Genomic DNA, 24,067 nt, shown 5'->3' on the forward strand with positions numbered 1-24,067 from the left:
GCTAGTACACGCTGCTGGGTGCAGCAGAATGGTGTCTTACGGGAGGCATTTGGACAAGTCTTTCTGTAGCCCCCATGATACAAATGAGGAGATAGCTTGCAGACTACTTGAGCTGAGACCTTGGTTCAAATCCCCACTCTTTCACTTCAGGACTTTCATCAAGGAGCTAACCCCTTCCTGCCTGCGTTCCTGTACCTATGAAATGGGTACAAAATGGTACATCCTGCCACCCTGAACCAATGCCTGGCACCTGTGCAGTTCTGTCAGTGCCAGCCTTTATCCATGTGCTCACACCCTCATGCCCCCTTGGGGTTTCATCCCAGTTCTCAACCAGCTGTGCCACTGGGGCAAGCCTGGTCACTCTGACAAGCTGTCGTGTTTCTTCTGTCTTCTCTGCCTACCAGGAAACTCGCCCTGGAACAACACAGCCCCATGTGTTCCAACTGCATCACAGGTCTGTAAGACCCTTCCACCCACTTCCCTAGCTGGGCCCCTTCCACTGTGCACAGCCACCATTCTAGCCAAGATCTGCCTGCCTGTCACCCCTCGCTCCCCCAGATCCCACCCCCAGTGATCTTGTTGCCAGAGATGCCACACCTACTCTGACTGTAAGCAACTTCTACCCTTCACCCCTGTAATGGATGAGCCTCAAGCTTCTACAGCTGACGGAACAGGGTTGTAACCCTGCTTGTTATTCGAAAGACATGTGGTCTGGGGCAAACTCCTTACCCTCCGTCTGGGGCTTCAGTTTCCTTATCTGCTAAAATAGGACTTGTGCTATCCACAGGCCTCCATCGATAGAGAAAAAACAACAACCCATCTTGGGCAGCCACCCTGGTTAAGTGTCTGGATTGGTGAATTTTGAATCTTTATTTCCAGTGGTCCTCAGGAGGCAGGACTGTCTACCTCAGAACACACAAACAACCTGGAGCCTGAATGGCATTCTGACAGAAACTCCACAATGACAAACTGCGCTGTCACCACTCCCCAATGTCCTGGGAGAGACCTCCAGTCAGATATGGAGAGGCCATGGCAGAGGGGTGTACTGTGGGGTCTGGTCCAGGTCCATGGTTTGGACAACTGGTGACTTTGGCATCCTCCCCACTCCAGCAGAGGGAGCGTGAAGGACACCACGGTGGTTGTGGGAATACCCCACATGGTAATGAACATGAGTCCTGTAGCTGGGGCAGATCCAGGGCAGGAGAAAGCCCAGTGGGCTCACATCCTCCTACCCCTGTGCCTTTGGTTAAGTTGGCAATCACCGGCCTGGCTAGGGGTGGGTGCTTTCCTGCCTAGGTCATGGAGAGCTCTGACTGTCCCCTTCAAGGCAAAATGGCCAGAGGGCGGTAGACCTTGGGGCCGCAGACAGAGATGGAAACTGGCACTTTAGATGAGGCCAGTGGAAACTGTCACCTGGGGTTTATGCAGTCACTGCACTTAAATGTCACCTTCGCTGCCCTCTCTCTAGGAAGTCCCACCTAGGGCTAGCTTGGCCACCAGCCTCCACATGACTCCTACCTGCTGGGCCTCTGCTTCCTCTCCTCTCTATCCTGGTCAGCAGCCCCTTAAAAGCTCCAGTTTGGAGGGTCACTACTGAGCTAAGCGTCCCCCCAAATCTGCTTCTATGCTGAACAGAGGAGATTACTGCCAAAGTAGGGGCCTTAGGTATCCTCAGTGTCCCACCCTATCATCATAGAGGGGCTTGGAAAAATACAGGTCTGGACCTTGATTTACTGAAGGGAACCCAAACTCGAGAATCCCGGTGTTCTTCCCTAGGCCTCCACATCCTTACCAGGACCGCCTGCCTGTTGGCTGAGAACCCAGCGCCCCCTGGAGGCTGGGTATGGAAACTTTCCTCAGACCCATGGGCATTATCACCCAGCAGGCCCTCTCCATACTGAAGTGAGGGAGTGAACCAACTAGGTCAAGGGAAGGTCCATCTTCTGGATGACTTGGACAGCAGGCTGCCCTATCCTAGGGGTCCCTCCCTGAAGCTGGAGCTAAGCTGTCCTCCCTGACTCTTCATGACCTGCCTGCATCCCACGTGGGATTCCCCCGGGACTCAGCTCTTCCACCCCAGGGCCCAGAGACCCTCGGGCACCTGGTGGGGAGTGGAGGAGCGGCCAACAAGGCTGGCTCCTGCTCTTCCTGCCCCTCCACGCTCTCTGGCAGCTGTCTTCACAGCAACAAACACAGGCGGGTGGGCGGGTGGACGGGGTTGGGGACAGGTATGGTAATGCTCTGTGGGTAGCCGTCAGGGCACAGCACATGGAAGCAGGGGGATGTTGGAGCTGTGCGCAGAGACGCAGGGAAACTCAGGCCCGATGAGCCCCAGGTCATGCAAATTGAGGATGGAGTCGGCGATAATACGGGCTGTGCGCTTCTGGTACCCTCCCGAGGTCACCATTAGGATGGGTATATCGTGGGCTCGGACCAACCGGAAAACCACTTCATCCCGCTTCACAATGCCCTGTGGGAAGACCGAGAGGGTGAGGTCAGACAGGCCCGAGTTGCCACGGTGTCCAAGTCTAGCCCTGCTCTGAACTGCTGCTGCTTCAGCCCATCTTCTCCAGACATAAGACCGCCCATGTTTTCTGTTGCTGCCAAACCTCAGAGCATGGCTTCCCTGCCCCACCATGGCCAGGGCACACAGGTTGGCAGATAGACAAATGCCCAAAATGGCCCCCAGGATCAAGATTTCTGGGCTGACGGATACATGTCCTAGGTGGCCCTAGGGTCAGTGTTGTGGTTTGAATATGAACTGTCCCTCACAGGTTCATGGGTGTGAACACTTGGTCCCCAACTGGTGATACTATCTGGGATGGTTCCAGACCTTTAGTTGGAGAGCTTGCTGGAGAAAGTACACCCACCACTGTGGGTAGGCTTTGACATTTTATAACTGGGCCCCACTTCCTGTTCTTTCTCTCTACTTCCTGTGTGCAGATGAAATGTGGTTTCTCTGCTTCCTGACTGCCCGGTGCTATGCCTTCCCCACCATAATTAACCATATTCCCTCAGGAACCGTGTGTGAGTCAAACTGAACCTCAAAGCTGCCATGTTTATCAGGGTAATCTATCACAGCAGCATAAGGTAACTAATACGGTCAGAAAGCGACCTCTGCTACGGGAAAATCCTCAAGGTGGTCCCCAATGTCAGGACATACCGCTGGGCTGATGGACAGCCCCCCCAGGCGGTCCCCTTCGAGGACGTCTGTGCCTGCGTTGTACACCACCACATCAGGCAGATGCTCCTGGAGGGACCTCCTCACATTCCTCTCCACTTTTTCCAGGTATTCCTCATCTTCTGTGCCCCAGTCCAACTCCACCTTCCGCCTGATGGCCTCTGGGAAAGAGACACAAATAGCCCTGAGTCCAAGGCAGGGAAAACAAGGCTGAGGATGGGAAAGATGTGGGGACTTGAAGCCTGTAGCAGGACTGACTTCATCTCAGTCTGGCCTCTTACATCACCAAAGCTGGCAAAGGGGTGCCCAAGGGAGGGGAGGTGATTAAAGCTGAGACAGTTAGCCTTGAGGGCCTACAGACCTATCCTCAGGCCCTACCAATGCTGGACACCCCCTACACGTTCAAGACCAGGCTCCAAGTAATCCTGAGTAAGCTTCAGCAGAACCAGTGGTGCACTGTGCATAAATGGCCTTGCCATGTTTTCATCTTAAATGTCCCCCAAAGGTCCATCTGTTGCAGGCCCGGTTCACAGCCTATGATTCTACTGGTGACTGGACCTTTAAGAGGTTGAGCCAAGTGGAGGAAGTGATGCACTTGGGAGTAACATATCAGGACCATGCCTCGTGTGCCTCTTTGCCTTCAACAATCATGAGGTGAGCTTTGCCCTATCACGTGTAGCCACAGTGAGAAGATGACAAGCCCAAAGCAACAGGGCCATCTGAACATAACCAGGACCTAAAGCTATGGGCCAAGGCATCCTTTGCTCCTCTCAAGCTGTCATTCAGCTCCACTCCATGGGTGCTGCTGACCCATGGTGCTGGCCTCTTCAAAATTATGCTACATATTCTGCCATCGAGACAGAAGGCTGAGAGTACATTACCTGTGGAACAGGCAGGTGACTGATTTCAAATCAGGTCTCAGAGCCTTTGGGTTATGCATTGAGTCCATTTTGTTGCTTTTAAAAATATTTTACTATATTTTAATTACATGCATATAGAGGTGCATAACATTAGTGCAGTGCCTGCAGAGGCAGAAAAGGGCATCAGATCTCTTGGAGCTGGAACGATAGGTGGTTGTGAGCCACCCGATATGGGAGCTGACTGACTCGACCCATTTTCTTAACCTCATTTTTGGTACCAGGTCATGGGGGTATTGCTGTGACAGACTTTGGGAAAATTTTAACCTTGGGCTAGGAAAGCCACTGAGTACTCAATGGCTCAGTGTGCTTTTCTGTGGGAGCTTGGAAGGCAAGATTGGTACGGAATCTTTTCTCCATGAAGGGGCCATGGAGAAAAGCTGAGGCTTGGCACCATGTGGCAGGATAAGGGTCCCTGAAGAGAGGCCAGGAGAGGCTGCTGGAGTCACAGTGTAGACTCCAGAATTCTGAAGAGCTTAGTGCCACGACATGACCACCAAGGTCAGCAGCAGCTGTGGAACGGAGATTGCCTGATCCTAGGATGCAAACTGTGTATACTGCAGAGGCTGGAGCTGGAGAAGGAGCCTGGGCCCCTCGGAGCCCAGAAGTTGTAGTGAGTCCCAGATGCATTGAACTTCTTCCACTGTTGAAGTTTGGTTTTGCTCTGGTCTGATTGTGATTGTACTCTGGTTCCTTCCTCTCAGAGTAAAATAAAAAAGTGTTTAACTTATTTTGAATTTATAGGAACCCAGTTATCAGACTGTAGATATTTTCAAGAAACTTTGAAGTGTTAGAGAGACTCAAATTTTGGAAAGATTATGGCTATTTTAGAGAAACTTTGAAAGAGATTTTGGATGTTTTAAAGAGACTGAATTTTTAAAGTGCTTGAATCTTTAAAGACTAAGAGCTTTTAAAAGTTGGGAATTTTGATAAGGTGCTATTGCTATTAACATACTATCCTGGGTCACATGAGAAAGGAAAGGCTATAGCTGAATGGTGATGTGTTTGTGTGTCAAGCTGACAAGGGGTCAATTGTGCTGTGTTGTATTTTGTGGGTGATAACACTCCCGGGCAGGTGGTCCTTGGGTTTAAGAAAAGAAACTGAGCAAGCCAGTAAGTAGCATTCCTCCATGGCTTCTGTCTGCTTCAGTTCCTGCCTTGAATTCCTAACCCTCATAATGGACTAAATATAGACTGCCCCTCAAGTTGATTTTTGTCATGATGTTTTATTACAGTCTAGAAATCTAAGGCATAAATCTTCTGAGCTTACTTCTGCCACCTTTATGTTTTCTATTGTTCGCTCTCTCTTGCTCTGTCTCTGTCTCTGTCTCTGTCTCTGTCTCTCTCTCTCTCTCTCTCTCTCTCTCTCTCTCTCTCTCTCTCTCTCTCTCTCTCTCTCTCTCTCCATCTATGCTCATCTCTAATGTGAAGTCCTTGGGTGTATTTCCTGGATGGATTTCTGTGGTCTTGGGGGTTGAGTGACTCTCTCAGGTCTCCATGTGTTTGTGGGTACAGTGGGAGCACCCACTTCCTGGGAATACTGGAGATAAATGAGGTGGCATAATCATACAAGCACACACTGAAGACAGAGGTGGGGCAGAACTTACCTTTAGCAAAGCGGTCCCCGGGGTAGATGTGGCGGTTGTAAACGTCCATGATGTATACACGCCTGTCACCCATGAAGTCTCGCTCGTGGCCATTGCCCTGTGGACAGACACAACTGTCACTTCAGGCAGGAGCTCTCAGGAAGCGGGGATCTAGTGTCACATAGCAGAGCTGCACACACTGCAGGCATGACCCAGTAACCTCCTTCAGAACCTGCAGAACCCTGTCTCTCACCCTCTCTGCGAAACTGGCCCCACCACCCTCGGTGGAACTGGGACTGGAGAACAAAGTGTAAAGGGCTGTGTATGTGTGACTTGGTTTACTTGGTCAGGGAGAGCAGCTGAGGGTTTTGAGGAGTTTCCTGCCCGGTGTACAAGTGGTTATCAGGAGGCAGTGAGCCCCCTTGGAGTCAAGGTCAGGAGCAATGAGAAGGATCTGCCACCCTAGTTGGACTGAGCTGCCAACAGGGAAACTAAGAGCAGATTAAACTAGCTGAAGCACACTTGGGACCATTTCCAGAAGGAGGGCACCCCACAGTGTGGGGCCATTTGATAGACAGAGGCTGCCAGGGACACTGGAAGGGGGACTCTCACCATGGTAAAGTCCCTGGGCTCCCGCAAAGTTACTCACCTGGTGGGCATCAAGATCAATGATGGTGGCCCTGGAGACACCTTCCACCCGCTCAAACAGGAACTGACAGGGAGAGAGGAGGTGTGAGGACCGGACAGGCCAGAGGACCCAGCCCTTTCAGGACTAAGGGTATCAGAAGGACAACGGGCAAGATATGGCTTTCCCAGGAGTGCAGGGTGCTGGGAGAAGTGTGTGTGTGTGTGTGTGTGTGTGTGTGTGTGTGTGTGTGTGCATGTATGTGTGTGTGTGCGTGTGTGTGTGTGTGTGTGTGTGTGTCGGCAAGGCGGGGGTTGGTCAGGGAAGGATCTGGGGACAGGCAGTATACTATAACCTGAAAATTGGGTGATCAAATCCTGGATTCTCCAGAAAATGTGGGGGTTAACAGATGAGCCTCACAGTCGTGGAATTTAACTCCCCAAACTTAGACTCATCCTATATGCTAATCCTAATGCCTCTCCCTCCTCAAGGAGACCTTTCCCTCACTACACTTCCAAGTTCTCCGGTGCCCTGTTCTAACAGCCAGGCCTACTGACAGCCCATCTACATGCCTGTGAGAACAGAGATCCCATTAGCTTGGCACCCAGCATGAGACTAGGCAGAGAGCACATGGGGTGGGGGGGAGAAGAAGGGGTCCATAGAATCTTCCATTTAGGCCAGCTCCGTTCACCAGTTTCCTCATTTGTAATGCTCAAGGGTTCAGTGAGGGGAGATGGGGAGGTTAGAATACGAAATCAACAGCAGCTATGCAGAGTCTCTAGTCTCCTTATCCCCTCCTCCCCTTCCTCCTCTTTTTCCTCCCTCCTGCAGCCATGCCCTTATTCCTGTCCACAGTCCAGAGACCTGCTTGTCCCTCCTCCCACTTTCAACAGAGGCTCCCTCCTGCCACAGACAGGTTTCTAGTGGCAGGAATGTGCCAGACTCAGTTTGAGTCCTGGCCAGGTTTAACAGCTAGGAATGTCCTTCTCCACTGTGAGGAGGCTCCTCCCCGCTGTGAGCCCGCTTCCCTTCCTTGGAGCGTGTGGTAAGCTATGGAAAGCTATGGGAGGACTTTAGAAGTAAGGTACCGCAGGTTCAGACACACCTTGATAGCTAATGTAATGTCTGCATAGGCACAGAAGCCTCCTCCACGGTCACTGGAACAGTGGTGGAAGCCGCCACCTGCAGAAAGGTAGATGGTGGCAATGGTCAGAGCCAGGGCCAAGTACCCTCTAATCCCTACCATGCCCACGTCCCCTTCCTGTTGGGATTCCAGGGCATGACACCACTCTAGGCCAAGAGGCACCTCCGTGTCATATCTGCAGGGTAAAAGGGCCAGCTGAAGAAACCCATCCTGACTCTGAACCCAGAGCCAGTGAAAGAAACACTTTAGTCCTGAACCCAGAACCTAAGAAACACACCCTGACTCTGAAGCCAGAGCCAAAGAAACACAATTTGACCCTGGAACCAGAGCCAGTGAAAGAAATATGCACTGGCCCCCAAACTAGAGCCAAAAAGCTAAAAAAAGAAACAGTTTGGCCCTGAAACCAGAGTCAACTCTGCCACTGATGAGCTGAACACAAAACCAACCAATCCCTGAGCAGGAAAACCAACCAATCCCTGAGCAGGAAAACCAACCAATCCCTGAGCATGAAATCTAACACACTGACTCTGAACCCAGAGCCAATGAAAGGAACACGTTAGCCCTGAACCCAGAACCAAAGAAACACATCTTGACTCTGAACCCAGAACCAAAGAAACACATCCTGACTCTGAAACCAGAACCAAAGAAACACACTTTGGTCCCAGAACCAGAACCAGTGAAGGAAATATGCCTTAGCCTTGACAACAGAGTCAAAAGGTTAAGAAGGGACAGTGAAAGAAACCAGAGCCAACTCTGTCCCTGATCAACTGAACATGAAGCAACCAAGCCCTGAGTAGAAAATCTGGGAAAAGCTCCAGGAAAACTCTGCCCGTAAGAAGCCCCTCTGCCTGTTCAGTTGGGGGCTGTCCTTTCCCACCCTGGCAGAAGCAGCTACTTTCCTGGACTCCTCCTTCCCAAATAATTCTTTCTTAAAAGAGTTTTGGTTGAAGATCTGTCGCCTTCTTGGAGCAGAAGAACCTTTGCTGAGACATTCCCTTAGGGAGTCAGAGTAGAAAAAAACAGAAACAGTTACATCTGCTGGGAAATTCCCTTGGGAGTGGAGCAGGAAAAGTAACTTTTTCGTTTGATCTGAGATTTCTACATTTTCACAGGGGTTTTCCCTTTAGTAGAGAGAAGCAGAAGAAGGAAAATCTTGGACTGGAGAAGATGAAATGGATAGCTCGGCTAAGATGTTCCCTTAGGGGGACCCAACAGAGCTCAGCTGCTCTTTCTAGGAGAGGAGCAGGATTGCTACATCCTGCAGGGAGACCATCCCCCACTGCACCCCAATTTCAGTATAGCCTGACTTCCCAACAGGTCAAGATATCTTTCCCTCCAGAGCTGTAACACAACAGCCACCTCACCCCACAGAAAGGGCCCCTCCCACAGAGACTATGTCAGCCAGCTGAGCTGCCCTGGAACTCCCACGCCAGTAAGGGGCAGCTCTAGCAGGCTTGCCTTGGACCCAGATTCTCCTAGTGGTGGACAGAAAAGACTGGGAAGAATACCTTCTGCTGACCACAGCTGTCCCTGCTATCCCTAACCCTGAGACACAGTCTGGGAGCCCTTTTTGATTTGGACCAAAGAGATGCTGTTGTAAGTTTTCTGCTAGAATGGCTATTAAGCTGCTACTGTCCCCTGTATTCCTGGAGACCCAGGATTATAGGAACCTTCTAAAATGGGATCCAAAACTACCCTACCCCCAGCAGTGGAAGTGGGGCCATACGGACAAAGGGCTTGCTTTACCCCTAGGACTCCTAATGGCACCGGCTTGCTGAAGCCTCTCTATAGCCCAGAAGAGAGCTCCATCTCACCAGTACCTCTTACATGAGCTGCTCAGGCACAGAGAAGATCAACAAGTTTTCCAGAGAACACAACCAAAAATGGCAGCACCATCCATGAAAGCCATGCTTGATCAGGACTCAGATGCTCAACTTTGACAAGGCCCTAGTTTCCACTGTAGAAGTGGCCCTTCATGAACTGGGAACCATGTTAAAGGCACGCAGGGTATGAATCACACAAGTGTTTGTGTGACTGGATATCTTAATACCATGGCTATGCCAGGCCTAATGTTGAACACCTGATAATGCAAGCAAGAAAAAACATGCCCACCCACCATGCAGAATTCACAAAAAGGGCCCAGGGTCCGCTATAGACCGTGCCCAAGCCAGCACCTTCTCACTATGTTCAATTCCCCACAAGATAACAATACCACAGCAAAGTAAAGGCTGCCAAGGAAAAGGTTCTTCAGCTGTCAAGGACTGTGAAGACAGACGTGCAAGGGCCACAAAGAGCCCACGGAGCTGGGGAGCACTAGCTCTCAGGGCCCCTGAGGTGGTACCAAGCCTGGTCTATCCATTCACATGACTAAGCCCTAGCCACTGGCCTAGACCTCAGAAGGATTGAGTCTTTCCGGAGACTAACATGGAGGCAACTAATTCCACACAGACATGCTCGGGGGACCTGCCCAGGGACCTTTCAGAGGGATGGCACAGGCTCTCTGGGTAGGAAAGGACTTCTTATCATTGGAAATGAGTACATATTAGGCAGGGGCATTCTCAGAACAAATATTCCTCAGCAGATAGAAACTGGTCGGGGCTTCACAGGAACAAAAAGGCCGAATACTTACTTCCAGGCTACTGACTGACTCTGGGGTCTTTCCTGTCCCTCTGTCCCTACACCCTTTCCAGCTCCACCAGGCTAGCCATTCTGAAGCCCCACTACTCACCAACATTGATGGCCCAGCCTCGTTCCACAGCCAGCTTCCCCGCCTTTGGAGAAAGCAGAGGGTAGGAGCTCAGGCCTTGCCCTGAGGCAAGCATGCATTCACTCCATCAGTATAGCTCTGGGACACGAATAGGTCACGGGATGGACCAGGCGACACCCTCCCCATCCCTCAGAAGACCAGCCGCAAATTTTATCTGGCCAACATGGGAAAAGAGCCAGAATGCCAGCATGGAGAAGGGTTTGGGACGGCCCTCCTGGTTTTACAAAGAAAACATCAGAAATTCAAGTGAGGTGAACTGAGGATTTCCCTGTGGCTTTCGAGTGGAAAAGAGACGGTTTGCTTGTGGAAATATCATAGGCAGGCGGCTGAATCCCGCAGGTGTTCAGGGTGAGTGTTAATACAAAATGTGGCAGTGTCAGGGCAATGGCCATGGTTGGGACAGACCTCATTGACTGAGACACACAGTGTCCCTCGACCAGCTTTCCAGTCTGTGACTAGCGCTACTGTAGAATATACTTCTGCTGGGTCACACACACAGCAACTCAAATTGTTATTAGGTGGGGAAAGACACTACAGGGCAAAGTAGGGTGCACACCCCACCCAGCCTACCATGATGGTGCCTCCAGTTTGGGTCCGCAGGGGCCTCAGCACCTTCCTCTGCACAAGGAAGTTGGGGAGAAAGATAACCGGGGGTATCTCAGTGATAGTAGCCACCACGAAGGACCACTGTGGAAAGAGACATGGAAGTCAAACTTGGTGCCAGACCTGGGCATGGCGGCTCGCTGCTCTGCGTACTATCTTTGTTGGGGAGCGATAGCTGTGAGCCACCTTGGTACTCCCAGCTTTGATCTAAGCACAATGAAGTTGATGTCGGTGTTCTGAGGCACTCTTCTGCCCTCTTGTGTCCATAAAAAAAACTGCAGATTGCTCTAAGGCTTAGCCTCCATGTGGCTTCTCAGCTCCCCACTGCCCAGCAACTACCAGGATAGTGGCTCTGGTGCCAAGTGCCAGCAAGCACTTCCCAAGTACTTAGGACCTGTAAGACACCCAGGTGTGCTTGAAGTCTTGTCTTGTGCTGGGACACGTAGCCATGGCTAACAAGCCAGCTGGTGCAATAATCCATCTTCGTGGGAAGGAGAGGGCCTTGTGGAGAAGGCAACATCTACAAAAGGTAAACAGTGAACAACAAGTCCCCAGATGCAGGCATTGCGCCAAAGAGGCAATTTAGGGCAAAGCACTGAGTGCAGGAATGACAGAATCTGGGCACAGCAGGGCAGGCTAAATAAGCTTCTCCAGTCGTTCATGGCCTGGTCTCCTAACACAGCATACTCGCAGAAACACAGGAAAACCAAAACCAGAACTGAAAACTCATAGGACCCCCGAGCTCCACATCCAGCTGCTGGGAGCTACTTTGTTGCTTTTCTTGCACTTTCAAGCAGGTGACTCCAATCCTTTCTGCAGGGCATTGCAGAAGCCTGACTGGAAGCCTCTGGCGCTCTCCACTGTCCTGGTTCTTTTACTTTTGTTGGAGACCTGATCCCAACATATCCCTGGATGTCCAAGTGTGATGTAGACCAGGTTGGCCTCTGATTCAAAGAGATCGCCTGCCTTTGCCTCCCGAATGTTTCAATTAAAGGTGTGTGCCACTTTATAATAATAATAAGTATTATTATTTTATAGATAGTTGTTTCTTGCTTTCCCCAGGGGACAACTTCTTGGCCAAGATCCACTGGGACTCCAGGCCCATGTGTAATGGAGTCATATTTACATGGAACCTGGGCACATCCTCATACATAAATCATGCCTAGATTGCCTATGACATAGGCTGTGTTACCGCTCTGGGAGAAGTTTATGCCACGGTTAGGGAGTAAGAAAAGAAATTTGTATGTTAAGATGGATGCAATATTCCTTCTAGAATATTCTCTAAATTTTCAGAGAATGGATGGTTGGGCCTGAGAGCAAAGGACCCAAATATATAGACTCTTTCCTGTATTTATAAGTCACCTGAGCTAAAGGTAGTATGGTAGTGCATGGCCACAATCCCAGGTTGAGATGTGGAGGCAGAAGAATAAGTAGTACAGGACCAACCTTGGCTACACAAGACCCTGACTCAAAGGACAAAACACAAATATATGTTTAATTAGAATCTCATGCCTCAGTTACTTCAGGCATATTTCAAATGCTGGCCAGCCACTGTGGCCAGTGGTGGGATGGAGCAGATCTAGGATGTGCCAATCATGATAGCTTTATCAGGCAGGACTGCTACGGAAAACAAACTGTTGGTGACCGAATAAAACATTGGAGTGGGGCATCCTGTGGCTCTGGAAGAAGAGGGAGAAAGGGCTTGGCAGAGTGGGCTGTGGGTCAGGGAGATGGTAGTTACAGTGGGGGTAAGTGGATATAGGGTCTCACAGTGGCATTGACACAGGGCAGGGTGAGCAGCAGAAGACAGAGCAACTGAGAAAGGCACTGGTGTGGAGGGGACAGCATGGGACAGATACGATTATCTGGGATGTGTAGCAGGATAGCCAAAAGACAGCCAGATTGTTCAGGCAGAACTCACCCAGAATGCTTTGTGACTAACTTGGTAAAGACAAGGGTTTAGGGATGGTCGGATTGGACACAGGGTCGGGACAGGGCTTTCTAGTCAATCCGGGCTCTGCCTCAGCTGTACAGGATGTTTGTGATGGAGCCATTTCCTCTGTGCCTGGCTCCTTATCTGCAGAGCAGGGTCTGGAATGAGGGTGTAACTGTGGAGCCCTGCTGCAGAGGCCTGTCCTCTCCTCGCTGCTCAGAGGCTGTACCAGATCTGCATACCACCACCAGCACACATGTGTCACTATCCAAGGCTACATGACATCTGTGTCTAGCCCCTTCAAAGGGGTACCATCAATCCAATCTAAAGCAAAACTGCTGGGCCTCGGGGCTCACACCTGTAAATCCTGCTGCTCAGGAGGCCAAACTCGAAGACCATGAGCTCAGACCAAACTTGTCTCAAAATGAAAGGCTTTTAAAATTATTTTTTAAAGGGGGGAGATTGATGGAGTGGCTTAGTAATTACGTGCTTGCCTAGGTTTGCTCTTTAGTATGGAGAAAATAAAATTAAATAACTACAAAGGAAAAAACTAAACTCACAGAGACCCCTGGGCTCTGTTACTTCTCTTGCACTGCCAGTCAAGCTAATTCAATGCTTTGTGCTGGGGCTGTTACTTCAATGCTTTGTGTATCAAAATATCCTAGTTTTATATCTTCTTGAGCTCTCTCTCTCTCTCTCTCTCTCTCTCTCTGTTGCTTCTGCTATTTGTTATTTTTGCTTTTGCTTGCCATAAACTTATTCACTCAAAACTCATAACTATGCTTGATCTTTTTGTGGTACAGAAATGGAGTATGTATACCCCAAATAACTGAAACTGGGTATCCAAACAAATATGTATGGGCATATCCACAGCAACACTACCAATGATCACCAAAATGGATAAATAACTCATATGAATATAAACTAATGGATGGGCAAGCAAGATGTGATACACCACATGGTAGAGTATTAAGTATCCAAGAAGAGGGATGTGGAGCGTGGGGCACGGCTTGGTGACAAAGCCCTTGCCTTGCATACTTAAGCTCTGAATCCCAGCCACACTGGGAAGGAGAATGCATGGCACCTGCCCAGTGTGATGTGTAGTGAGGCAAGCCAGACACCAAAGCTCACACACTGCTTGATTCTATCTGTACAAAGTCGGGTACAAAGTACAAAAGTCTGTGGAGGCACGCCACAGCGGGGCGGTGACCGGGCAGAGGGCAGGGAGGACTAAGTGCTCTGTAGGGTCAGGGTTTTCTTTCAGGGTAATCATGATATCACATGGTGGATGATGGAAATGCTGCTTTAAGACGATGGATTGTGTCATAAGTAACTAACCACATTTTTATTTAAGAAAAGGAGAGATGGGTGTCCTAGGGGAAGAACCAACAAAGTCAAAGTCCCAGGTTCCCATCCCCCATAGTCTCTCCCATAGCCCTCCAGGTTCCCTGAGGTTTGCCTCTCTCTCTCCCACAATACCTTTGGACTTGTGGCTCCTATTTAGACTGCCTCCCCTCACTCCAGGCTTGCTGGCCTCACTGTCCTCCACACCCTACCTCACTGTCCCCGTCCCTACCTCACTGTCCCCGTTTCCGTGAGCACCTGGCGCCTGTTCATCTAGTTATGTTTCTTCTCTGCTCTCCATTGGAGAGGCACTTGGTCTCTGCTTCCATCCCTTCCCTGCAGGACCCAGAACAGTGCATGCTGGTTATGAATGTGATGATGGGGTTCATCAGACAATTCAGCTCTGACCTGCTCCCAGGGCACGATTCTAGAGCTCACAGCAAGGAAGGGAACAGTGCTCATGCTGACAAGATGCCACCCTTCATGGGTCCAGCCCCGGGGTGTGCACACAGTTGGTGCTCCTGCACCAATGTTATCTTTCTCTTTGGGGGTCCTGCTCATTTGGATGGAAGGCTATGCAGTCCAGGACCAGGGATGAAGGCCAGGGCAGGTGTGCACAGAGTAGATGAAGCAGGGGAGAAGGTACATGGTACACGGCACCCACAGACAGACCCAATAACAACTCTGGGAACCCTGAAGGGACCTGCCGGACACACCACTTGGGATGTCTATAGCAGAGGAAAAGGACAGATGATGCAGACATGGGGTGAGAGAGCCGTGGCACTAGATAACGGGTCTCACCTGAGTGTCAACAGCACCTCACCCATCACTCCCCAGCTGCAAACCTGTTCATAGTACTCAGGATAAAATCCATGCTTCCTCCTCAGCTAGCCAGACCCAATGTAGCCTTGGGCTGGCGACCTGGTATATTATAAAAGTTATGTTTCTCCCTTTTTCTGGCTACCAGGGAGCTCTGAGCCCAATGTTGTTACCTCTTCATCATCTTGGTGAACCCCTATGTTACACTGATATAGCTAAGTCCTCCTACTCCGGTCTCACTTTCTGTTTGGGACTCACAGACTACACTGCTTCCAGATTTTGGGACCAAAACTAGACAGGCAGCCTGCCTTGTAAGCTTCCCTAAAGGTTTTATATACAGGTGGGATCCTGGCAACTCCCCACACCAGCCCCAGCCTGAGTCCAGCCCCATGCTTGGTCTCTTCCTGTCCAAACTCAGAGCATCTACCCCTGCCTTCCCCTCTCTGTCTGCACTCCTGGCCAGGCCCCTGGGCTGTGCACTAACCACGCATGCCTGGGCCCCAGGAAACCAGGGCAGCCAGGCACTGGGCTTCCGGCCAATGCCTCACACCTCTCTCCTGGGAGCCAGGGTGCAGCCTCTTCCTGGCAATCTTTCATGAGCTCACACTGCCATGGCCCATCTAGAATTCTCACAGCTCAGGCCATGGGTGGACGGGTAAGAGGCCAGCAGCTGGGGCTCCGGTCCTGAATAGATGCCTACAAAGGTCCTCCCCACGCTTAGCCAGCTCTCCCCAGTAATGACCTTGAGCAGGCTCAGCCCAGTTCTGAGCCAAGGTCTTTCCAGACAGAGTGAAGGGGGCTGTTGACTTCTGCCTTCTGTGGAGTCCTGACTTCAAGATAACTCTGACAGGAAGCCTGGGGACCAGGGCTCCCACACTCTGAAGCAGAGAATCAATGGCACCCTGATGCAGCCCCAGCCAGAGAGGGCTCGCAGCCAAGGATTCTGACACAGGATTCCACGCCAACCTGCCACAAAGATGCACTAAAGACCCAGCTCCCAATAGGAGCTTGCAGTGACCTCCTGTACCAAGAAGCCATGGGGAGACAGTGGTAGTCCAGTGTGGCCTGCATGTGGAATTTAAGAACCTTACAGTTAGCACATTCGGAATCAGAGTAGGCAGCTGGGGGTATGGCTCAGCGATAGGGTGCTAGCCTAACATGTGTGAGGTCCTCAGTTCAATCCCAACAACCATAAAAAAAATAACCACCCATACCCCAAATCCCCAAAGCAAAAAAAAAAAAAAAAATAGAAAAAAGAAAGAAATCTGAGAATATCATTTAATAATCAGCATGTGGCTTCTCTTGGAAAAGCGGGCACTGCAGTCATGGTGGGTCCCACTGTGTGCCAACCAACCACATGGCCCACGTAGGAGGGAAAGATCTGCAATTCACCCCAGACACCTCCACCTGCCCCCCACCCAGGTCTTTATCTTCCCTGCTGGACCCTGGGGAGTTCCAAACCCATTTTTAGCCCAAGAGTTTACATTTACAAGAAGTTCTTAGACTACCATCTCAGCCCACTCCCAAAACAGGCCAGAGTAAAGTGGCCTTAGTGGGCAGGACAATGGCTGGTAAACTCCTCTCACTAAAGTGATCCCAGAAAGGGCCTCTGAGGCCTGTCCAGAGCACAGGCTGAAAGTCACTGACATGCCCAAATCCTCTAAGGGGTTCTGTCTGTACCTCCCTGAACCTTCAGGTTTTCACACACCCTGAAGATGGGGAGCTAACTACCCACAGATATACCTTCCTACAGTCCCTCCGTATCTTAGGAACTAGAGACTCCCATGTCTCCCTGGGCTAGGGGCAGGAGTAGGTTCCCCTAAGGCCGAGCTGCCCCTCCTCCAGTCACTGCGCCTGGCCAGAGCCCACAAATCCCTGTACTGTACCTTCAGCTCGTTGAGATAGCGTCTTGTATGCACCACCAGCAGGTCCTCCTCCGAGGCCTCCCGTGCCTCCACCAGCATCCCGTCCGACAGCAGCTTCTCTTCTGGAACCATAGAGCAAGCCCCTGCTCCCTTTCTGATGACTCTCAGGGCCAGGGGTAGCCCCCAGGCCCTCCCCAGGCTGCACGCTGGCCTCTGGCAGCCCCTCAGCACACAATGAACTTGTGGGAATTCTGAGAATGGCTGCCTCCCTAGGCCAGTGTGGCCAGTGACTAGGTCCTCTACCTCTAGGTGTTGAGCTTGGAACACAAAACAGTCTCTATATTTTCTGTGTTGCTGACAGTCACCAGGTGAAGTCAGGTACAACTAACCGGATGACTTCCAGAAGCAGGTGGCACAAGGAACCGGAATGCTCTCAAGAGAGAAAAGGCTCTTAGCAACTCTCCCTCAACAGGTGGCTTAAGACATCATGCCTCTCCTCCACCTCTGTCTGAGCCTTGCTCATCCCCCTTGCTAACCAAAGGAGAGCAGTGGTTCACAGGCAGAACAAGCCAGAGTCAAACAACTGCTGCTTTCAGAGCACTGCCTTCCTGCTGGAACCTTCTATTTATGGCAAGTGAAACTGCCTTTTCCCATATTGATGACACAAGATTCCTTTTAAAACAAATTTAAGTTAAAAAAAAATCCCAAGATTCAGTCATTTAAAAATATGCAGAAACACAGGAGTAGCTGGTTCAGGGGACATCAGAATGTCTGAGTGGCTTGAAGATGTCTAGTATCTGCTGAGAACATGCTTACCAAAAACTCAGCTCATTTTGCAAAAGAAACTGAGGCTAAGAGAAGGCACAGCTCCAGAGTACTGGGTTGTGATGTTCTGGGTTCTAGAGAAATCAGAATCTAGGATCTATTTTCAGTGAATCAACCCGTCCCATTCACTTCTACACACACATTCCGGCAGGTTCTCCCTTCCACAGCATTCCATGACCTTTGACACCTCCAGACTCAGCTCCCTTCCTGCCAGGGCCTCTAAAAGAGCTTGCCCTGTGGTCCTGCCTCCCATCTTCCCTCATCCTCAGGGGAACAGGAGCAAAAGGGCCTGGTTGCTCGCTCCCAGCTGAGGGAGATGAGGGACCCTTCTTTTGAGGTAGGAGTCCAGCCTGCAGAGTGTGTACCAGCAGGAAACCACTTGTGCAGGCAACAGATGTGCGAGACTAGCGTCCCAGGCTCACGCCAACACCACACATCATCTGTGTGCTCTCTACTCCATGCTTCCCTTTGGATGCTCAGGCTGGTACCTACTGTGGAGGGGAAAGCTGTACCACTTGCCATAGATAGAAGGCCACCAGAGGGACAAAAACAAACCCAACAGAATGGCTGTTTTGGTACTATTTTCTGCACGATGCAGAGGTGGGGACCTGCTCTAGATTTTTAGGGAGGGAGATGGGGACTAGGTCTAACTGGAGGGACTATGAGACATGGTCCATTTGTGCTTAGCAGCCTGCCTGCAAAGGCCCTTTAACAGCAGGGCAGAAGGCAGTCTGGGACTGAATTCAGATAAGGATGAGGATGGGGAGAAGAAATGGAGGAGGCAGATGCAAGTCTGAGGGGTGGTAAGGATAGGGAGCTGGAGGGGGCAGATGCAACTCTAGCGGGGGCGGGAGGGGGCTTTCTTACCTTTCAGGAAGTTGATCACCTTGCCCCATTTTCCAGCATCAAAGGGGTGCAGCTTCTCCAGGCCCATGAAAGTGATGTTGTAACGTGGCGAGTACACGATGGGCCAGCGTTTCTCTGGTACATGCTGGTACAGCTGTGTTGCGTGCGGCCTTCAGTGTGCAGAGAGACAGACGCAGATATGGAAGGCAGCCTCCTTGTGGAAAGCAGTCTTCCCCTCCCCATTCACGCCAGGAGTTCACAACACCGACAAGTATGAAAACAGCTCTTCCCTGAGCCCTGACTGGCTTTGCCTAAACCCGCCTCCAACACAGTCCTCATAGCAGCTCAGGGGACCAGGTGTGCCCAAGGTCACATGCCACTGCCAGGTGCATTCAGCAGCGCTGGCGCCAAGGCCCAAGGCCTGCACCCGGGAAGGCGGGATGAGGGTGGTGGAATGTGGCTGTCTCACGAGTCAGCTCACGCATCTGCGAAGCTGGGAACAAAATGTGCTGCGGGGGAGAGGGCGTAGATTGCGACTGCAGGAGGCTGTGCCCTCGTCGCAGACCTGCAGCCCACAGCGGTGCCCTGGGGAGGTGAGACCCACCATTCGCACTCCCTGTCTCCCATTACGCCCCACCCGTCCCGCCGCGCCCACGGGGACCCCCAACACTCGGCCTTGGCCCCATGCGCGACCCCACACACTCACATCCCGCAGCCGGCCCTGCCTGCTCCGGCCGCCACTCCGCACGGGGAGGGGTGGGAGAGGTGCAATGGGCGGGCCCGGCGCAGAACACGCCTCCGTGGCACTGGGAACTGGGGGTGGAGCTCTGTCCTGCAGCTGCGTCACAGACAACCAGACCCGCGCCGGCCAAGGAGAGGCATCCAATGGGGTTCCGCCTAGGGGGTGTGGTCATGCGCAGCTCCGCCCGCATCCCCAGGGTAGAAACAAGCAGATGTTAGCTTAGGCCGTGTGACCACGAGCATTTTTGCTTCTTTCGCGCCTCTGGCCTCAGTGTGGTGGAGGTGGAGGGTATGTTCTGGGCCTGCCATCCCCGATACATGTTTCCTCCTGGGGTACAGCCGTCCACTCCTGTACCATCTGTGGCGTTTTCACCTTGGTATAATCACTCCTCACTTGTGGTAACGCTCCTTGAACCTCAGTTTCCCTATCTGTAGAACAAGCCTGGTGATTCCCCCCTTTAGGGTACAGTTCTGTATATTTGAACATTTCATTTCTCCTGTCTCTATTCCTCCTATATCCTTACCCTGGAAGTTGGCTGACAGTTGGGGGTGTCCGTGTGGCTGGAACCTGGGAGGAAGCCCCAACAATAGAGCCCAGAAGAATAGACAATGGGCCTCTGTTGGCCCAGCTGTCTCCATCAACCAAACAGAGGCAGCTGACCAGAGGACTGCCAGGAGCTAGAATGGCAGCTGCTCGGAGTCCAGGGGCTTCAGGGTCACGTGAAGGGAACCAACAACATTTTTTGCTTTTTAGGGGGTGGGGGCAGCGTGCCAGTGTGTATGTGTAGATCAGAAAACAGCGCTGTGCAGACTATTTTCTCCCTCCACCTTTGGGTGGGTGCCAGGGATTCAAGTCAGGTGCTCTGGCCTGGGCACCAACAGCATGTATTTGCCAGCTGAGTTCTATGGCGGACAGTTGTGAGGAGCACTTTCGGTGTGCCTGTTGTTAGTGCTCAGAAAATGTGGCACAGAGTGTGAAAATGGCCTTGGGAGTGTGAGGTTGTTCCAGAGTCAGCACACGAGCCAGCGGTGTTAGGGTGGAGCCTGAGGAGACAGCGCCTTCAGTTTAGGGGACAAAGGCAATTTCTTGTTCTTAGAAGTTTGAGGGAGTTTACGTCATGTGACCGAGCCTATGTGCTAGGAGTTAAAGAACCTGGATCATAGTAGACAAGGCAATGAAGTTATAACTCAAAGTTACTTTAGACCTGTTCAGGAAGAGGGTATGGTGTTTATTACAAACTAGGAAGGGAGTCTTCTTTATCTCTTTGTTATCTATCACGAGGCTCCAGCCTGTATTCAACCGAGACGGGTCATTTGCCAGCATCCTGGCCTAGGAAGGTTGAATCAGCTCTCTGGACTTTCACTGCTGCATCTAGAGATGCAGGAGATGATCGGGACAGTCCACCTTCTGGGATAGCTGAGAGACTCGAAAGATAACATCAGCTCTTATGGAATGCCTGTCGTGGGCCAGGTCAGTCCCAAAAGCCTCATGCATATTGAACTCCAAACAACCCTGGAAGGCAAACTGCCCTCATTTTACATGAGTGGAACTGAGGGCAGTCTCACTCATAGAAAATATCAGGGCTGCAGATAAATGGGTAAATTTTAGTGACAAAACCAAACAACAATAAAGTCCACACGTCATACTGCCAGAGAGGCTGGTCTCGTCTTAGAGTACCGGCTTGCTCTGGGGTTTAGCAAAGTGGTACAGCTGAGCAATGGGTCAGGAAAATGAGGGTCAGAGCATCTAGGAGCTGAGGCCCAAGAGAGGAGTTAGTCTGTCTAAGATATGTCCTCGGATTTGTTCTCGTGCCTGAGGAAGAGGGAGGTAGTCCGAGGAGCACTGGAGTGTGAGGATCCTTTCAGGCGCTCATGGCAGACTGGACCACCTGTCAGCACTGTCACAGGTGCAAGAACCAGCTGTGTGACCTGAGCTGTCACAGGTGCGAGAACCAGCTGTGTGATCTGAGCTGTCACAGGTGCGAGAACCAGCTGTGTGATCTGAGCAGTTGAATTTAGGGAGACTCTTTGTCACAGCGTTCTAGCACATCTGTTAACACCCAGCAACAGGGTCACATCTGTGCACACAGTAGATAGGGTGAGAGCCCCGCCAAACCCATGGAGAGTAGGAGGAACAAACCGTTTATTTTTACAATGTATGTTGGGTTTTGCCTGCATGTATGTCTATGCACCACATGTGTGCAGTGTCCATAGAAGCCAGGAAAGGGTGTTGGATCCCCTGGAATTGGAGTTATAGATAGTTACTAACTACCCTGTGGGTGCTAGGAATTGAACTTTGGGTCCTCTGGAATAACAGCAAGTGCTTTTACCCATTGACTCATCTCTCCGACCACCAGGAAACCAAAGTCATAATTACTAAATGTTGTATTATTGTAAACTGTACAAGCCGAGGTGGGAGGCAGTGGTGGGTCTTGGTTCGCAGCAGTCTGGGAGGGCTGCTCGCATGAGGAGTTTATTTTGAGCACTGTATTTTTACAACGTCATTGTGATAAGACACTGACTTACTGAACACTGTGTGTTGATTATCCTTTCCTTTTGTATCATTCATATCATCGTGGGATAGATTTCAATTAAAAATGAACAAGAGCTGCAGGTGCAGCTCCGTGGTAGAGCAGGGGATTTAGTAGCATAGTCCTGGATTTGACACCATCCCCACCTCCACCCTCTCTGTCCAATCTGAATACAGAGTTTCCTGTGCAATCTATAGGTGGTAGGAGTTGCAGGGGCTTTTTGAAGCTTTTTGACAGCTGCCAAGCTCAAGCAAGGCTAAGCTGGTGGGACTGTAATTGACAGCCCGCCCACCCCAGACAACACTGACAGGAAGAGCTCCAAATACACCCGGGACAGGGAAGCAGCCTGCAGATCCTCAAGGATCACACTGTTGCCCTGGCAACATCACCATAGTAACAACAACAATGATTGGCTCTTGGACTTTGCAGCATTTTCTGGTGGAAAGGTGATCAGAGCATTGCTATGGCAACCAGAAACTGAGGGAAATAGGTTTGACAGCTCAGTGCCCACTTCCTTAACATCATGGTGAGAGACATGGGACCTGTCAACCTAATTGAGAACACCTTCTTTCTCTTTGTCCTCATGTTTGACAGTTGTAACCAGATTGGCCCCATTTTGTACCTTATTTGTGTGTACACGCATATGGCCAATCAGAGCTCAGTTGGCCCTGTTGTTGAGCAGAGGAGCTCTGAAGGGGCCATTCTCTCCTTGATGCCCTTCTCAGAATAAGAAAAGAAGGAAGGTTCCAGAGTCTGGTATCTAGAGGACTTCCACTCCAATAGGGGCTTGGCTCTTTGGAGAAGGAAGACCAATTTGAGAACTTGCCTAAGACAGACCCACTGGGGACTCCTGGAGCCTGACACATCCTCCAAGATACCACGCCTGGGTTGCATAGGAGCATCCATCCCGCAGCCTCCAAGAAACCTACCGCTCCTGCTATTCCTAGGGCTCTTATCAGTGGCTGGTGGCCCCGAGATGATACTCTAAGAGCTTTCAATGCGTAACACTTGCTGACCACCTCAACAGTCTCTCAGCTGGCACGCTGGAGCTGAGCACACAGAACTGTGGTAGAACTCCTGTGAACGGGACCTTGCTCCCACTGAGGGTCCCAAGATCCTTCATGCAAGCAGCCTTGAGAAAGGCTGCCCTCATTTGTGTTGAGCTTAGGGCTGTCTCCACTCTGAAGGGACTCTGGCCAGCTAGAGCTTGACTCTGACAGGCATTGACCACCCTCCCCCTTCCCTCTGTCTTCCTAAAAACCATTAGATTACATTTCTAAAGCCAATCACCAAGCCTATTCCCTTATTTGGCTGCTCCCTCCCCCTGAGGCTGACTATCATGGTTCAGCTATCAAAGTATAGTCCAGCAATCAAAAGTCCCCTTTGGTTCACCTAATTAAAGTGCCCAACCAAAATATACCACCACATCCTGGCCCATTCTAACACAGACTCCCCCATTTTTCTCTTCTTAAAAATTATACCTGAGAGTGGTGGTGGTGCACGCCTTTAATCCCAGCACCCAGGAAGCAGGGCCAGGAAAATCTCTGTGAGTTCCAGGACAGCCAAAGATACACAGAGAAATCCTGTTTTGAAGAAACGAATTACACCTGCAAGGTCATTTGTTGCTGTGTTTTTGTTTTTGGTTTTTTCCCCTTGCCTGAGACAGAAAACAGTCATTTTAACTGTCCCCTCCAACCCCACTTAATAAAGGCTCTCTCTGTGAAAACATTTGTTTAGGTGTGGTTTGTGCCTAATCCAGGGTCCCGGAAGGAATTCCTGCAGTGTACTTAGGGTCTACTCCATTGGTTCCGTGACTTGGAGGGACCAGTAATCCCCTAACCTTTTATACATGTTCCAGTCCTTCTGACTCCCAATTCCCTCATCCAACACTGGTTGGCTGGTAAATCCCCCACCGTGGCTGTCCTAAATAGTTCTCGAATTATTAGGTGACAGCCATCGAATGTCCGGTGTCCCTGCTCTGGCCTGGGGATTGAGACTGCACTCTGCCATGACTTCACTGGGTACAGTGGCCTCAGGAACTAGCTGCCAGCTAGGCACATTCCATCCAGTCTGGTTTGGTAGATGGTAGCCCCCTTTCTCTCATGGTGGTTGCACTGCCAGAATCTGGTGCCCTTTCCTCCGCCTCTGGAAAAAAAAAACTATTCACAGGTCCCAGCTTCATCTTTGGACCCACCCAGGTCCCTCTCTTGGTGACAGAGCCCAGGTAACGGCCCCCTCCCTCCCAGAGACCTCTCCTAGGTCTCTAGAGATACACAGGAATGACTGACTCCTCTCTAGACAGTGGCCCACTACCAACAAGGGTGATGGGTTCTGTCCCTT

At 51.0% G+C, this 24,067-nt stretch overlaps 1 protein-coding gene across 1 annotated transcript; it reads right to left on the bottom strand.

Annotated features, from left to right (window-relative positions):
- Window positions 1-838: 838 nt before the first annotated feature.
- On the bottom strand, window positions 839-19,246 carry Hdac11 (histone deacetylase 11). Its single transcript, XM_038318567.1, has 10 exons — window positions 19,162-19,246; window positions 18,477-18,625; window positions 16,806-16,906; window positions 10,791-10,907; window positions 10,182-10,224; window positions 7,415-7,491; window positions 6,334-6,396; window positions 5,706-5,802; window positions 3,164-3,342; window positions 839-2,470 (listed from the first exon to the last, which is right to left on the bottom strand). Coding segments are annotated over exons 1-10 (1,044 nt in total). The 5' UTR covers window positions 19,164-19,246; the 3' UTR covers window positions 839-2,254.
- Between the last annotated feature and the right edge of the window lie 4,821 nt (window positions 19,247-24,067).

Source organism: Arvicola amphibius, chromosome 2 (genome assembly GCF_903992535.2).
Source record: "Arvicola amphibius chromosome 2, mArvAmp1.2, whole genome shotgun sequence".
Lineage (NCBI taxonomy): Eukaryota > Metazoa > Chordata > Mammalia > Rodentia > Cricetidae > Arvicola > Arvicola amphibius.